Genomic DNA, 13,755 nt, shown 5'->3' with positions numbered 1-13,755 from the left:
GCCCAAAAACAGTCCCCATGCATGGACCAATGGGTCGATCGCTGCAAGACAAAACCACAAACAAGATGAGAAGAGGCCGCCTCGTCCTGCCGACGCCGCAGCATGCATCGCTGAAGTGATCTGACCTACGCCGCCACCTTACAGCTTCTCCTCGAGAGACTTCGGTAGAATTCTGGTCTCAATTCCCCGTACTAGTTTGTTCGTCTGCTCTGCTAATGACAGGGTAAGGATTGTATGAGGCAATATCCGAGCAAGATGGGCTGTGAATCCTTTGTAGACACTGAGCACACCTTCAGTCGAGATGGTCTTCCATAGACAATCGAAGATGCCGTTATACAAATTGCCGTGCTGGTTGTACAGTCTGGCCATGACAGTGTCCTGTATCATAAGTTAGAGATGTTTACAGAGACAATGTGGGAGTGAGCCTGGGCATACCGGCGGGTGCATGAAGACGCAAACAACAAAGCCGCTCGCCGTGGAGCTTAGCAAGTGCAGCGCCGGGCCATCCTCCATCCCGAAATGACGTATTAACCGTCTCTTTGCAAAGAAGTATGTCGGTAGCTGGACCGAGCTTCCTGCTCCAGTCCTGACCATGGATGCGCCCATGCCTCGATAGAGACCTCTCACGCCTTCGGCCTTGAAGATCTGTGACAGTCCATCGAAGGCATTGCGGTACTTGTGTTGGGTGCCGACTGGCAAGAATGGCGAGTACGACTGTAAGCGCGTCTTGACTAGGAAAAACGGCGAGCCTGCCATTGCTCCCAGAATACCAGAGGATGCACCGGAGAAGATGTTGATGCCGAGAGATTGGACACTGGGGTCCTTGTAAATGAGCTTCGTGCACGTAGCTCTCAATGGCTCGTAGAAGCCCAACCGACAGCCATTCAGGAGGATCTGATATATGTATGCCGTCCCAATACCCCTATAGATTCCCTTCAAGCCCTCGTTCTTTACGATCACCCCAACACCATGGAAGACACCTCTGTATTTCTTGACAGCAACTTCTTTAGACTGCAGTTCTCCTTGCAACTGCAGCCTGATCTTTACTGTTTCGAACGGATGTGTCGCGGTGACAGCACCGCAAGCAGCAATGCCGCCAGCAATGAATGCGCCGGTTGTTGTCGACATGGTCAAGCGTTCGAGTGGGCGTCTCCCTGTCCCCGTTTCCTCAACTTCGGCCTGGACTTTATTGCGAGAATTGGCTGATCAGGCGCCCATGTTTCCGGACGGTGAGATCTCTGAAATCAAAGGATAAGCAGAGGGTGGCGCGTCAGCGTGGTCGAGGACAGGGCGCGAGATGCTCATAAGGGATAAATTATTACCGGAGGACAAAACTTTGAAAGATTTACGGGGCGACAATCGGAGAAAGGTCCAGTAGTGCCACTGAGGTGCTCTGGGTACGAGTAGGAGTTGTAAGCGTGGAGCACTGAAGGAGCCGAAAATCAGCCTCGGGCTCTTGGAGAAAGCTGCCACAGGCGGCGAGCAAGCGTGCCAGGCCCCCAAGATACCCGCTGATATCCGAAGCCTAGGCACCTGTTCCCTGTCACCCTGTCACGCATGTTCTGTACCTGAAGCGCATCTGCTTCCCCACAACTTCAACTCAAAAGTTCCTAAAATGCGATTTTGTTTCCAGCAGCAAGCGCATACGTACTTCGCCCTGTATTGCCTGCTTTCCTTCTCCCTTTGAGCCACCCTAGACTCTGGCCCGAGGCTTTTGCCTATTGGTCTTGAAGCCCCGTGGTGGATGCCACTTGAGGGATCTTCGACTCAGAGACTTTGTTCACCGGCCATGGCAGTCCCCGCCCAACAGAAAGTACACGATGTCGTCAAACACTATCGTCCTGCAAGAGTGAGTGCCTCTGTCCTCAAGGTACCGGCTCATGCTGACTTCTATGAGCAATTCCCCTGTTCCACTCGCTCGGACGGACACGAGAGCCGGGTCACCTCCCTTGATTTCGATGATATGGGCGAATTTCTGGTGGCAGCCTCAGACGATGAGACAATGCACGTATACGACATCAAAGAGGGCAAGAGGACGAAGACAATACCGAGCAAGAAGTACGGTATTCATTTAGCTCGGTTCACTCACCATTCACGGAACGTGCTTTTCGCTAGTACCAAGCAAGAAAACTCTCTGCGGTTACTGGAGCTTCACAACGAGAGCTTCGTTCGCTATTTTACTGCGCACACCGGCCAAGTCACCTGTATCGCCCTGTCTCCTGCTAGCGACCAATTTCTATCATGCGGCAACGATGACATGGTTTGTCTGTGGGACTTGAACTCAAGAAGCCCCCAAGGCAAGCTCAAACTGGTGACTCCGTACCTTGCAGCATACGACCCTTCCGCTCAGATCATGGCGATAGCCTCACAATCTACCTCTTCGATCCTTTTGTACGACGTCCGCAACTTCGATAAAGCCCCCTTTGCGACGTTTGACATGCTGGATGCGGAGGATCGCTACACTCCAACTACAAAGGGCAGGGCATGGACAAAGCTGGAATTTTCTAATGATGGGAAACACATGCTGCTTGGTACAGATTATCATGGTCATTTTGTCCTGGACGCCTTCGATGGGACAGTCAAATCATTCCTGGTGGGCAAGACTGCGGGAAGTGGAAGGGCTGCGCCAGTGTCGGCTTCTGGAAAGCCACTGGGGCAAGGAGATGTATGCTTTACCCAAGACGGCAGATATGTCGTGGGTGGAACAGGCGAGTCGGATCTACTCGTCTGGGACACTCAGAGTACCGCCGATATCCGATTGGAACCTGCCGCCCGACTGAACAGTCGAGGGATCAAGACACCAGTCGTGCAATGCAACCCCCGTTACAATCAGCTGGTGACGGCGGACACCAAGGTGTGCATGTGGTTGCCAGGCGACCAAATCAGACATGCAGATCTTTGAAGAGTTCTGACATCAGATTGGGAATACCGGGGACGACGACACGACCACAGGCGCTCTCCATCAACTAACTATGCCGGTTTCGAAATCAAGCCCCGATCCATGGAGGGATATCAGCGCTTGGCTTGGTATTCCCATTCCGCCAATAGAAAGGTCGGGTGGGCTTCTATCTCCGCAATGCATGTCGCACCTCGACCTGCGCCTGGCACTTTTTAATATTCGATCTGTCACGCCGGTCCGTGTCCCAACCTACTCGGTTTGCTAGGGCAAAGATGCTTGCGAACATGGAGGTATCCGACGAGGCAACCTATTCATCTCCGACTGAGCTCGTTGCAAATCTGCACCAACGTGCAGATGCACTATTGCGAGAATTTCGGTGCTATCAAGAGCATCTCAAACTGCGCCGAAAACAACAAGAAGTCGAGCTCCGGGCATTCAAGCGGGGCATCGAGTCAGAGGTTAAGACTCTAGAGAAGCTAAGGCTTGTATTTGCGAGTCCTGATGGATGCCCTTCTGCCAGCGACCAGCAGGCCCAAAGTCCGCAATTGCACGCGTTGAGGAGTTCGAATCTTCCGTTTTATGAAGCGGTTTGGGACGTGGCCAAATCGAGCCACTGCATCACATCCCTAGGCAAGAAAATGCACCCCCCACGAAACGGCTGCGGCGCTCAAGCAAGATCTGGGGGCGGAAATTCAGAAAGTCAGGTTGCGGAGCCTGGAGATGTTCGCAAGCAAGGGGTTGTCGTGGACATTGTCGCTCGCAACGGCCTAGAATGGATCAAAGTCTCGACTTTGACGGAGAAACGGCTTCTATTCGAGATGGCGAAGGAAGGCTGGGAACGTTATGGCAATGCTAGTGATTGCAACGGAGCAGATGGCGATGAGGATGGCGGACAGGATGTTGAGGACAGACCCAGCAAGCTCGAGCTCGTGCGCCTGGCGGAAGATCTTAGGACCGCTGCACAAGGAACGAGAGTACTGTTCCGCCATCCACAGATTCGATTCGTCCTACCGAAGATTCGCGAAGGCGTGCTTGCGGATGTGGACGCCTTTCTTGCCGATTTGCGCGCAACTGGTACGGTTGTGCAGTGCAGCAACGAGGTGAACAACTTTCGCGAGCCCACGCACCTTGATCTCGACAGGCTGATGCCTACCTCGGCGAATGGGCCCTTGACACCAACCATCAATGTGGACTGTACCATACTTCTAGCTCTGGTATCGGATATCTCTCACCTTTCTCGCGATCAGCTACGGTCTGATGCGATTGGCAAGTCCCAACCCTATCACCGCAAGTCCCAACCCTATCACCGCAAGTCCCAACCCTATCACCGAGCAATCATGAGTCAAATTGAAGCCGAAGAGTCAGCGCCTATACTACCGAGCGAGATATACCCTCTCTTTGCTAATCGAAATCTGGAATGTACTTCGCATGCCGCCCAGCGGATGAGGGAAATCGTTGGGATCATGGCGACGTCGAGTGAACGAAAGCGTGCAGAGGTCCTCTTAGGCGAGGGTCATTACAAAGATCAGCCAGCATCAGCCCTGAGGCAGGCTTTTGGCGAGCAGTCCTTGCACCATATCCCGCAAGATCTACGGCTCCCTGTCAGAGTCATCGACATCGACATCGACGGGCACGAAGTCGTGTCGTCAGGCCGTGATCTCATGGCAGTGGATGCTCGCTTCTGCCAAGCATTCCCTGCCTCCATTGCTGCCCGCGCGAAGGACTCGCTGCATCTCACTCCCATAAACGCCTCGTCATTTCTCTATGGCTGGGCTCGGCAGATCACGACGGTTACGAGCAACCGCGCGGTAGCCAGCGGGCTTCTCAGAGCGATCAATGAGATTCTAGACGCGGACGAGCGTCAGGGCAGTGGCTCCGACGCGGAATTTGTCGGTCCGCTTATCTACACCTGCGAGACTGCAAGGAGCTTGATAGGGAAGGCGAAGTTCAAGTAAGAGCAAGAGCAAGAGGTAGCAGAGCTGGACAAGTGCAAGATGGGTAGCTGTCCTCTGGGTGACCTGTACCACACTCCGGGTATCGCGATCTGCGGGGCGAGAAATGGCAATGCAAGCGATGTAACGAATACAAACTCATCTTCCCAAACCCAGCAGTCAAAATCTCGACCCCGGAGATAGTACGTGTGTTATGCCGGATGATTCCACATGAAGCCGGTCACTGCATATATTGCGCTTGGCCGGTTACGCAGCTGCGCCCAAAAACGGGGCTGCGCAACATGAGCATCTCCAACAACAACTTCCACCTAATTACTTGAATCATGCAAGACAATCAAGAGCACATCTCCTCCAGCAGCGCAAGATGACAGGATGCGATCTGCTTAGCTTCAAATCTTGCTAGAGACATTCGGCCCATTCCCCTGCACGACCACCATCCCATCCGTTGCAACTCTTCCAGCATCATGCAGCGATGGGTGCCTTCGCTCGGCCTCCTGGCGTATCTCGCGGCCCTTGTGGCTGGCAATGAAATGCAGATTGTGCGCCACGACTTCTATCCGCTCAGATCCAGGGCGAGCATGCTGACCGCTGCAGAAACAAGATGACGAGCACCGGCAACGATGTGCTGGCATGTACAGTCGGAAGTCATGGGGCGGGTCAATCGAGCCCTTCATCCTGGTCAAGTTCCTGCCCGACCACACCGAAGACGACTCCGATCCTCTTGCGAGTCTGGTCATATTCGAATGGCAAGATGAGCCCCTCATAGGCCGAATGCCGCCGGGCGCAGAGTCATACCGAGATCTCGAGACAATATGCACAACAGGGTCGGTGTCAGAAGGGCTATGTGAAGAGAAAGATATCGGTGCCTTCATCCTGGCTCCCAATGCGACAGACGCTTCGAAGAGCCCGATCTACAATGAAGCGATTCATCTCAAAGATCCCAAGGCTGTCAACTACCCAATCCGCCGCACGGGATACTACTGCGTTTCGACCTACGCTTTCTCGGACCATGAGTACAACGGCATCGTTGAGTTCCGCAATGCGTACGGCGAGCTGCCCGCTGCTCAGATAGCCAAGCTCCCTTTTTACGGGGGCTTGACTATTGTCTACGCTGTGCTGGGTGTGTTTTGGGCATTCCTCTACTTCCAGAATCGCTCCGACATCCTCCCCGTCCAGAACTACATCACGGCCATCATTATCTTCCTGATTGTCGAACAGCTCATGACATGGGGATTCTACGACTACCAGAATCGACACGGCAACAACACCCTCAACAAAGTCTTCATGATCATCGTCTCCATTCTCAACGCTGGGAGAAACTCCTTCTCCTTCTTCCTCCTGCTGATCGTCTGCATGGGCTACGGTGTGGTGAAACCGTCACTTGGGAAAACTATGATCTACGTCCGTATCTTAGCCGCCGCACATTTCGTCTTCGGCGTCATCTATGCCATCGCCTCGATGGCCGTTACGCCCGAATCCGTCGGGCCGCTGATTCTCTTCGTCATCCTCCCGCTGGCCGGCACCATGACAGCCTTCTACGTCTGGACCCTCTCCTCGCTCAACATCACAATCAAGGACCTCATCGACCGCAAGCAAAAGACCAAGGCCATGATGTACAAGAAACTGTCCTGGTGCATCCTGGGTTCCGTGCTGGTCATCTTCGCCTTCTTCTTCATCAACAGCTTCGCCTTCGCAGGGTCAAGTGCTGCGAACTTCGTGCCTGATCATTGGCAGACCAGGTGGTTTGTATTGGACGGGTGGTTGAACCTTGTATACTTGTTTAACATTGCTTTTATTGCGTATCTGTGGAGGCCGACGGCAAATAACAGAAGATTTGCCATGAGTGATGAGGTGAGTTTGACTCTGTTCCCAATGGACAATAGCAAGTCGTGAATCATGGAAGCATGACTGACCATTCTCACCCCCAGCTTGCTCAAGACGACGATGGCTTCGAGATCCGCAGCATCGCCGACTCCCTCGACGATGAGGACGAAGAGGCCGCACGCAAGGATCAGGAACGTGCGGTTCCTCCTACAGGGGGGGTCTCGACGACGGTCATGGACTCACTTGCTCAGGAGCCTCCACCTGCTCGCAAGCCCTCCCCGGCACCTGCACTGCAAAACAGCAGCCAAGCACCTCCGCCCATCAGAGCACCACCTCAATCAAGAATGTCCTTGGACGGCGAGACCATCTTTGCGGTGGGAGACGAAGGTGGCGAGTGGAGTGACGGGGAAGACAGTGACGATGAGAGGAAGAAGTTGACGAGCAAGTAAAGTGCGAAGCTGGGGGCTGTTGTGACATGGGATCTATCCAAAGCTTGGACTTGGGTGAGGATCCGAGTCTTCATATCAAGGCGTCGGTTTGGGAAACGTGTAACGACTAGCAGCGCATTGAGCGCGTGGGTTTACATTAGGTCCAAGTGACATGTGTAATGTGATTCAAGGAGTGGCCGTGGTTCTTGCAACTGCGGGCTGGCCTCGCTCTCCCTGGACCTGCACCATTGACGCCGGTTTCAGAGTCGACGGTATCGAGCACCACCTTGGAAAGAATCTCTTCATCTGCTAAATGTTCATCGTGAGAGAATTAGATTACCATCCTAGCGTCACCGATGAAGAGCTATCCGGTACGGCGGCCGCGGTCACTGATGATCATCCTACCTATATCATCTCCACGGGCAGAAGTCGTAGGAAGAGGGAGGTATCGTGTAGACTGCTGAGATATTGAAACTCCCTTAGAAAGACCATGGCTTTTACAAACTGATGCAAGTCTCTACTTCGTATTGTAGACGTACTCCATACAAGGGCCAGCAGTGGCCGGGTTCACAATGCAGCCCTGGAATTTCGTCGTTCGACCCTGCAACTCTGTGGCGACCCGAACGGTTCTGGCGTTCGTGCGACCGTTGCGCCATCTCCGAACTAGCCGTCCTTGATGTCAAGAATAGCAGCCCGCTATCCCGAGTCAGTATCGACAGGGTAGAGCCGAGATCATCTCTCTGGGTCACCATGCCAGATCGAGGGGGAAAATTCGAGGTCACACTCCCGTTTATGAAGCTCCCGCGGTGCAAATGGAGGAATATGCAGCTTCCCCTGCCAAGCGACATGGGCTCGAAACGAGAAAACTCTCCCACTGGACGAAATCAGTGGAGGCCCTGGCTGCACTCGTGCATGTGTCAAACACATGATGTGATCGACACGATGTGCAGCAGACGTGAAGAAGGGATCTGGAGCTAGTCTAGAGGGACGTCGCTGTCGACCAGGGACTCTGATGCTGGCGCGTACGAGATGGAGACACATGCCATCCGGAAGACGAATGCTCGGCAGCTGAAGAGAAGAGGAAAGCTATGCACAGTAATTACGAGATAGCATTGCCGGACTCGCTCTTTGCTGGCTACAAGGGTTGAACAATGGCAGGCGAATCGGCATCAAGACGGGTTCAGCTTGGTCTGGAGCTGAAAGCATCAGGAAATGGACCGTGGGTTTGCCCTCTACACTTTTGCTACTCTCGGTTCCCTGAAGCCGTCTCATCCATAGTGCCTGATGGTAGCGGCGCAAGCGGACGCCCTCACACATAGATGAAGCTTGTGGATGGAGGCCAAATGAGCCCCCGGGGAGACAGGGCTTTGAGCAATCGATGGGGTCCCTGAGCGAGTTGCGTGTGACGACGCAATCATATGCAGGTCACCGTCTGTCTCCCGTAGAGAACAAAGAGCTCGGTCAACAATCTCGCTTTCTCTGCGCTCATCAAGCAGCAATCCATCTGCAAATTCGGTCGTCTCCTGCTCTAGCCTGTCCCGATGCTCGCGACGGTGTCGCAGCTGTAGCCGCTTGTCGAGATTTAGTGAGCTTAATTTGCGGCTGGGCCAATGGGAGGCCCGGCAGCCCAGAGCGACTAACCCTCTTGGACGGCTGGTCGGCCACTCGATCCCTCTGCTGCTACCTCGAGCACCCTCTTCCACTATCAATCGCAAATGAGCCAGACTCGTCGTGTTCCACCACCAGAGCTGTGTGTGGGATCGCTACCTGTGTGTGGCTGATCTACATGCCCAAAGCACCGGTCTAACCATGTCGCTACTCTAAACGGGCCGTCGGCAAGCGTCAAAGGTCCTCCTCGATCTGTCCACTGCCCGCGCACGGCCGGCAACCTCCACAGTCACCCTGGGTGTTGAGAGCCCATCATGGACGACGATGCTCGAGGCCTCGCCTCCGCGGCTGCTCCTCCACCACCTCCAAAAGAACATCCTCCGCTACAACGTCTCCCCTCGCTTTCCAATTCCATTGCAGCCGCCCTGAATCCTTTCTCCACGGGCTCTCCTGTCCGTCGAAAACCACTCCCTACGGGCATCTCGCCTACTGTCAGCTCTCCCGACGTGCCTTCGCCTCAGCAGCCCGTACAGTTTTCCCCGCCGAAGATACAAAGGAAGAGGGTTGCGTCGGACGCCACAACTCAGATGTAGGTGGGCTCCCGTACTAACCATGCGACTTGGCACGCTGACCGTAGCAGAGGACTCAACAACAACTCACCGATTAGCGATACCAAAACCGCAGACCTCAACAGTCGGACACGGACAAGGACGAATACGAACGGATCCCTCCCTCGAATTGCGGCCGAGAACAACGCAGGCTCTCCCAGTCGGAGTCACGCGTCGAAACGATCAGATGGTCACTCGGTGGATGGCGTGATTGTAGAGGAGGATATGGGTCTGAAACCAGGGTCGAGGCCCGCGCCTCTACGGACGGACTCGAACTCCTCTACAAAGTCGCTCACTGTGGCTGACGCGAAGAAACCCCAGACCCCGGGGAGCAAGTTTACGTCCTTCTTCAGCCGCAAGCCAGCCGCATCGCCAAGCAGTGACACGTCGGTTACAGATATCTCGGACCGAAAGTCACCATTTCCATCACCCTACGGTCATTCCGCCAATGTCTCCGCGCATTCCCCCCAAGGTTATCCGTTTCCCTCCACTGCTCCCAGAGTTCCCTCATCGCAGCCATCTCAGGACTCGATCGACTTTGACGGTAGCTCATACGTTCAACCAATGGGCAGCGGGGATGGAGACCGCTTATCACAGCTCGAAGCGGAGCTTCGCGACATCAGCACCGAGCTTGCCAACTCAATCAAAAGAGAAATGGACCTGGAGGATCTCGTGGAACAGCTCCAGACTGAGGGCCCCACTGCCAACAGAGAGCTAGACCGAACGAGCGACTACTTCTCCGACTCCGGCGCCAGCTCAGTAAGGCCTTCGACGAGTGAGGGCGGCACCAAGGAAGACATACAACGGATCAAGAGAGAGTCGGAGCAGCTCAGGGCGCAGTTGAAAGCCGATATGACGCGAAAATGGCAAAATGAAAGATCCAGTAGACAGGCGTTGGAGTCCCACATTCAGATACTCGAGCAGAAGCTTTCCCTTTCCCGACGACATCACAATGAGTCCGCGGACGTCACCGCCAGGGTCAGGGAATTGGAGGTCGCCGTAGAGGACGCGCGGAGACGACTCGGAGAGGAAAGGCAAACCAAAGAGAATTTCGAAGACCTGTTAACGGCCTTGCGCGTCGACTTGGAGCAGCATCGAAACGAGAGAGACAACCTTCGTGACGAAGTGGTTCCCCAGTTGCGGGCACAAATTGAAGGTCTCGAGACCAGTTTGTCGGAAACCCAGAAATCGGATTATGAATTCACACGAATGCAACAGGAACTCCAGAGCTTGAGAGATGAAAACGCCGCGCTTCAAAGCGCTCGGGCCATGAATATGCAATTCCAATCCATTGCCGAAGAGGGAGACATGGTTCAGTCGCCAACATCTTCAATGGCGCATCCCCGGATGAGTGGTTTGCAAAGGTCCAACACCATCTTGAACCGATCGAATTCGCGAGCTACAGTGAACCGGTCAAATTCTCTGTCCAGGTCCAATTCCACGGTCAACCGCGGCGCCCCTGAAAATCAGCAACCGCTCGCTGAGCAATTGAAGGACGTGACAGAACAAAGGAACGCGTTGCACACAACTGTGAAGTACTTGTTGCGAAGACAGGAGGCTCAGCGTCGACAGTTTGAGAAGCGGCTCAAACTCGCCGAGGCCGAACGCGATCGGGCAACTTCATCACGCAGCATGAAAGCAGGAGGTTATGAACGAGAAGTTCGAACTCTGCGCTCGGAAATCAATCTGCTTCGGAAACGAGCAGACGATGCTCTCGAACAGAAATGGCAGTGTGAAAAGGGCTTGTCCGGCTTGAAAATGGACCTCGACCGCAGCAAACAAGAAACGACCAGTCTGCAGAGGCTGCTGCAAGCCCGTGATGAGACGGCGCCAGAAATCCTTTCGTCGTCGCTTGAGAAAGCATTGAAGCAGCTTGAGCAGCAGCGAGAACAGGCTCGGCACCAAGAGTCTTTGGGCTCGCTCCACAGCGAGCAGGAGCTTGCCATGGAACTCGAGATGTCGGCTCAAAGGTCTGAGTCGCTGGCTGCCCAGGTCAAAAAGCAAATGAAAGCCAATGCTGACCTGAGGAATCGACTCACAACGGCCGTGGAGAGAGGCGAACGCAACCAACAAGCATCAGCCGAGCAAATCAATGAGCTCCAGACAAAGCTCAAGAAACTCGAGGAGATCATTACCGTCGCCCAAATGCAGTCCGAGACGGCGGTCATGAAGCACGAGGAAGAAGTCCGCGTGCTGAGAGCCAGCCACAACATACAACTGACGCGCACGAAATCCGGCCGTAAGACACCAGGGCACTTGACACCCACAATGCCTCATTCTCCGATGTCCCCGATGTTTGTCAATTCCAGGAAGAGCCCACGTCTCGACCAGACCACTTCTGGACCTGGCATAGCATTGCAGCAAGCACTGAAGACCGAGTACCTGGAGAACAAAGTCGCGGAACTGGAGAAAGCGCTCGCAGAAGCCGAGAAAGAGATGGGAGAAGTCGTGGGACGCATGAACACGGCTCAGATGGGCGTCGCCGACCTCGAGTCGGAAAGGTAAGCATCAAAGTCGGCACACAAGAGTTCCACGATCACTGACTTGCGTGAACAGGGACGAAGCCCTCCGCCAGACAAGGCGCCTTGAAGCTGCCATTACGGCTGAACGCGAGAAGGTGCAGGCGCTACTCAACGATGACTTCGACTATGCCTCCGACTATTAATGGTACACGCTCACGATGCAGCCTTCGCGGGCATTGTTATATGAATTGACATGAACCCGGGCCTGTCATCTTGGAATCTTTCTTTTGCTGCCACATATTTAATGGACGCATATTTAGCGATCGATTTATGTTCGGGGCATCATTCGCATTGTGGAAACGATCTGGCGGTTTTGGGGCAGAGCCAAAAGGTTCCCATGTGGACTCTTCCAACCGGAGTTTTGGTTTGCCGTCTAAGGAGTCTCGCGCCACCGTGGGCAGGCGGTGACTTACCAAGATACCCTTTACAGAAAGAGGGGTTGTATATCAGCACTAAATGGCTATTAATTAGATGTCAAGGATGGACTGGAAAAAGGGTGGCAGGTGGTCCCCGGATGAACTTGGATATGCACAGAGGTTGGGTTCGGCACGGCTGCCATGGATGCGACGGGAAGATCAGAGATGACAGTGATCTTGTCTTGGGCAGCGTCAACGTCCTTGACACAAGACGGCGGTCTACGATTCGTGACCTGCCTGCTGGTATGACAGATCCTTTCCATGACTGCGCGCTTCTCTTCTTTGTAGCACTTTTCATTCCACCGAGCATGGAGAATCGTGAGCCGACGGAAGGTATGGAATTTGTACACAGCACTATTTACGACGGGGCTACTCCATATTGAGGTACTGTACAACAGTTCCCTAGTTCATCGGTACAGAGCGCCATCAGCGGCTGAATTACTCCGTATAGGTGCCACAGTCACGCCTTTCACACGCACATGGATATACGCTTCCCATAATTTCCCCGCGCTTTTGATCATCGCTCGTGCGCCCGTGTCAATCTTACGACTGCCGCTTAATTTTGTGTGCAAGATCTCTGCGTGACCATAGGATACCAACAGACTGGGGGCAGGTCAGAGACAGATCGTTGTTGACTTCGTGGTGAAAGCCCAGGCGGTCGACTTTCACCACCTTTTTTTCGGTGACGGCTGTCTAAAGTCAACCGTCGCGGTCATCTGAATTATCTTCCTAGACTACCAACACCCGACACAACAGCTGGATCCCATACGAGTACGCCCTCTGCTGGACCCCATCCGCCCTCTGCTGGATGAACCGGCGCCTCCTTCGCATCTTTCCCGTCAGATCGCGAACTGAGCAATCCCCAACAGCCACCATGACACCACAACCACCCACCCCCGCGTTACCCTCATTCATCCACCACTTCGCGAGCCTGTACGACAGCTACATCCTCCCTCACCTACCCGACCCGCTCCAGTCGCTCTCGAACAACATCTCTCCGTTCCTCGGCTCCATCCTGTCTGCCGCGTCGAACGGCGACGTCGTCTCTCTGGCCGCGTTCCTCCTCACCGTCTACCTCTCGTTGAAGATTGCGGACTACATCCGGCGCAGCGTGGTCGGCTGGGTGGTCTTTCTCGTCAAGATCGTCGTGGTGCTGGTGCTCGTGCAGGCCGCCCTCTACGTCAATCGGAACGGACTACAAAAGGCCCTCGGCGACGCAGAGTGGGTGGTTGGGATCCTTTGGGGCCTCGTGGAAGACAAGGTCGTGGGCAATGGGGACGGGAGGGATAACAGAACCGGCGGATATGGAAGTGGGTACGGAAATGGCGCGTGGGGCAGCAGCAGCAATTCTCATGGCAGTCGGCGACAGCAGCAGGGTCCCGTGGGAGGACGAGGACGACAAAAGGCGCGGAGCGCGTGGACGTGAATCTAGGCGCGCCAAAATTCGCTCGTTCACCGCCGTGCAAAGCGAGGTGATGGCAGGGGACAATTGTAATTC

General features: G+C 54.5%; 6 protein-coding genes across 6 annotated transcripts; 5 read left to right on the top strand and 1 right to left on the bottom strand.

Moving 5' to 3' along the window:
• Positions 1-138: 138 nt before the first annotated feature.
• Positions 139-1,128, bottom strand: G647_07688 (uncharacterized protein; the record flags this gene model as incomplete). Its single annotated transcript, XM_008732001.1, has 2 exons — positions 139-378; positions 436-1,128. 2 exons carry the CDS (start codon positions 1,126-1,128, stop codon positions 139-141), a joined length of 933 nt encoding a protein of 310 aa, XP_008730223.1.
• Positions 1,129-1,789: 661 nt separating this feature from the next.
• G647_07687 (uncharacterized protein) lies at positions 1,790-2,902 on the top strand (the record flags this gene model as incomplete). Its single annotated transcript, XM_008732000.1, has 2 exons — positions 1,790-1,849; positions 1,898-2,902. 2 exons carry the CDS (start codon positions 1,790-1,792, stop codon positions 2,900-2,902), a joined length of 1,065 nt encoding a protein of 354 aa, XP_008730222.1.
• Positions 2,903-3,183: 281 nt separating this feature from the next.
• Positions 3,184-4,854, top strand: G647_07686 (uncharacterized protein; the record flags this gene model as incomplete). Its single annotated transcript, XM_008731999.1, has 1 exon — positions 3,184-4,854. The coding sequence occupies one exon, from the start codon at positions 3,184-3,186 to the stop codon at positions 4,852-4,854; it is 1,671 nt and encodes a 556-aa protein (XP_008730221.1).
• A 461-nt stretch (positions 4,855-5,315) lies between these two features.
• G647_07685 (uncharacterized protein) lies at positions 5,316-7,124 on the top strand (the record flags this gene model as incomplete). The annotated part of the gene is made up of 4 exons (XM_008731998.1): positions 5,316-5,390; positions 5,446-6,702; positions 6,780-6,875; positions 6,948-7,124. 4 exons carry the CDS (start codon positions 5,316-5,318, stop codon positions 7,122-7,124), a joined length of 1,605 nt encoding a protein of 534 aa, XP_008730220.1.
• A 1,901-nt stretch (positions 7,125-9,025) lies between these two features.
• G647_07684 (uncharacterized protein) lies at positions 9,026-11,984 on the top strand (the record flags this gene model as incomplete). The annotated part of the gene is made up of 3 exons (XM_008731997.1): positions 9,026-9,300; positions 9,352-11,820; positions 11,876-11,984. 3 exons carry the CDS (start codon positions 9,026-9,028, stop codon positions 11,982-11,984), a joined length of 2,853 nt encoding a protein of 950 aa, XP_008730219.1.
• Positions 11,985-13,131: 1,147 nt separating this feature from the next.
• G647_07683 (uncharacterized protein) lies at positions 13,132-13,683 on the top strand (the record flags this gene model as incomplete). Its single annotated transcript, XM_008731996.1, has 1 exon — positions 13,132-13,683. One exon carries the CDS (start codon positions 13,132-13,134, stop codon positions 13,681-13,683), a length of 552 nt encoding a protein of 183 aa, XP_008730218.1.
• Between the last annotated feature and the right edge of the window lie 72 nt (positions 13,684-13,755).

Source organism: Cladophialophora carrionii (assembly GCF_000365165.1).
Source record: "Cladophialophora carrionii CBS 160.54 unplaced genomic scaffold supercont1.6, whole genome shotgun sequence".
In the NCBI taxonomy this organism is placed as follows: domain Eukaryota; kingdom Fungi; phylum Ascomycota; class Eurotiomycetes; order Chaetothyriales; family Herpotrichiellaceae; genus Cladophialophora; species Cladophialophora carrionii.
This window is presented reverse-complemented; position numbering and strand designations above follow the sequence as displayed.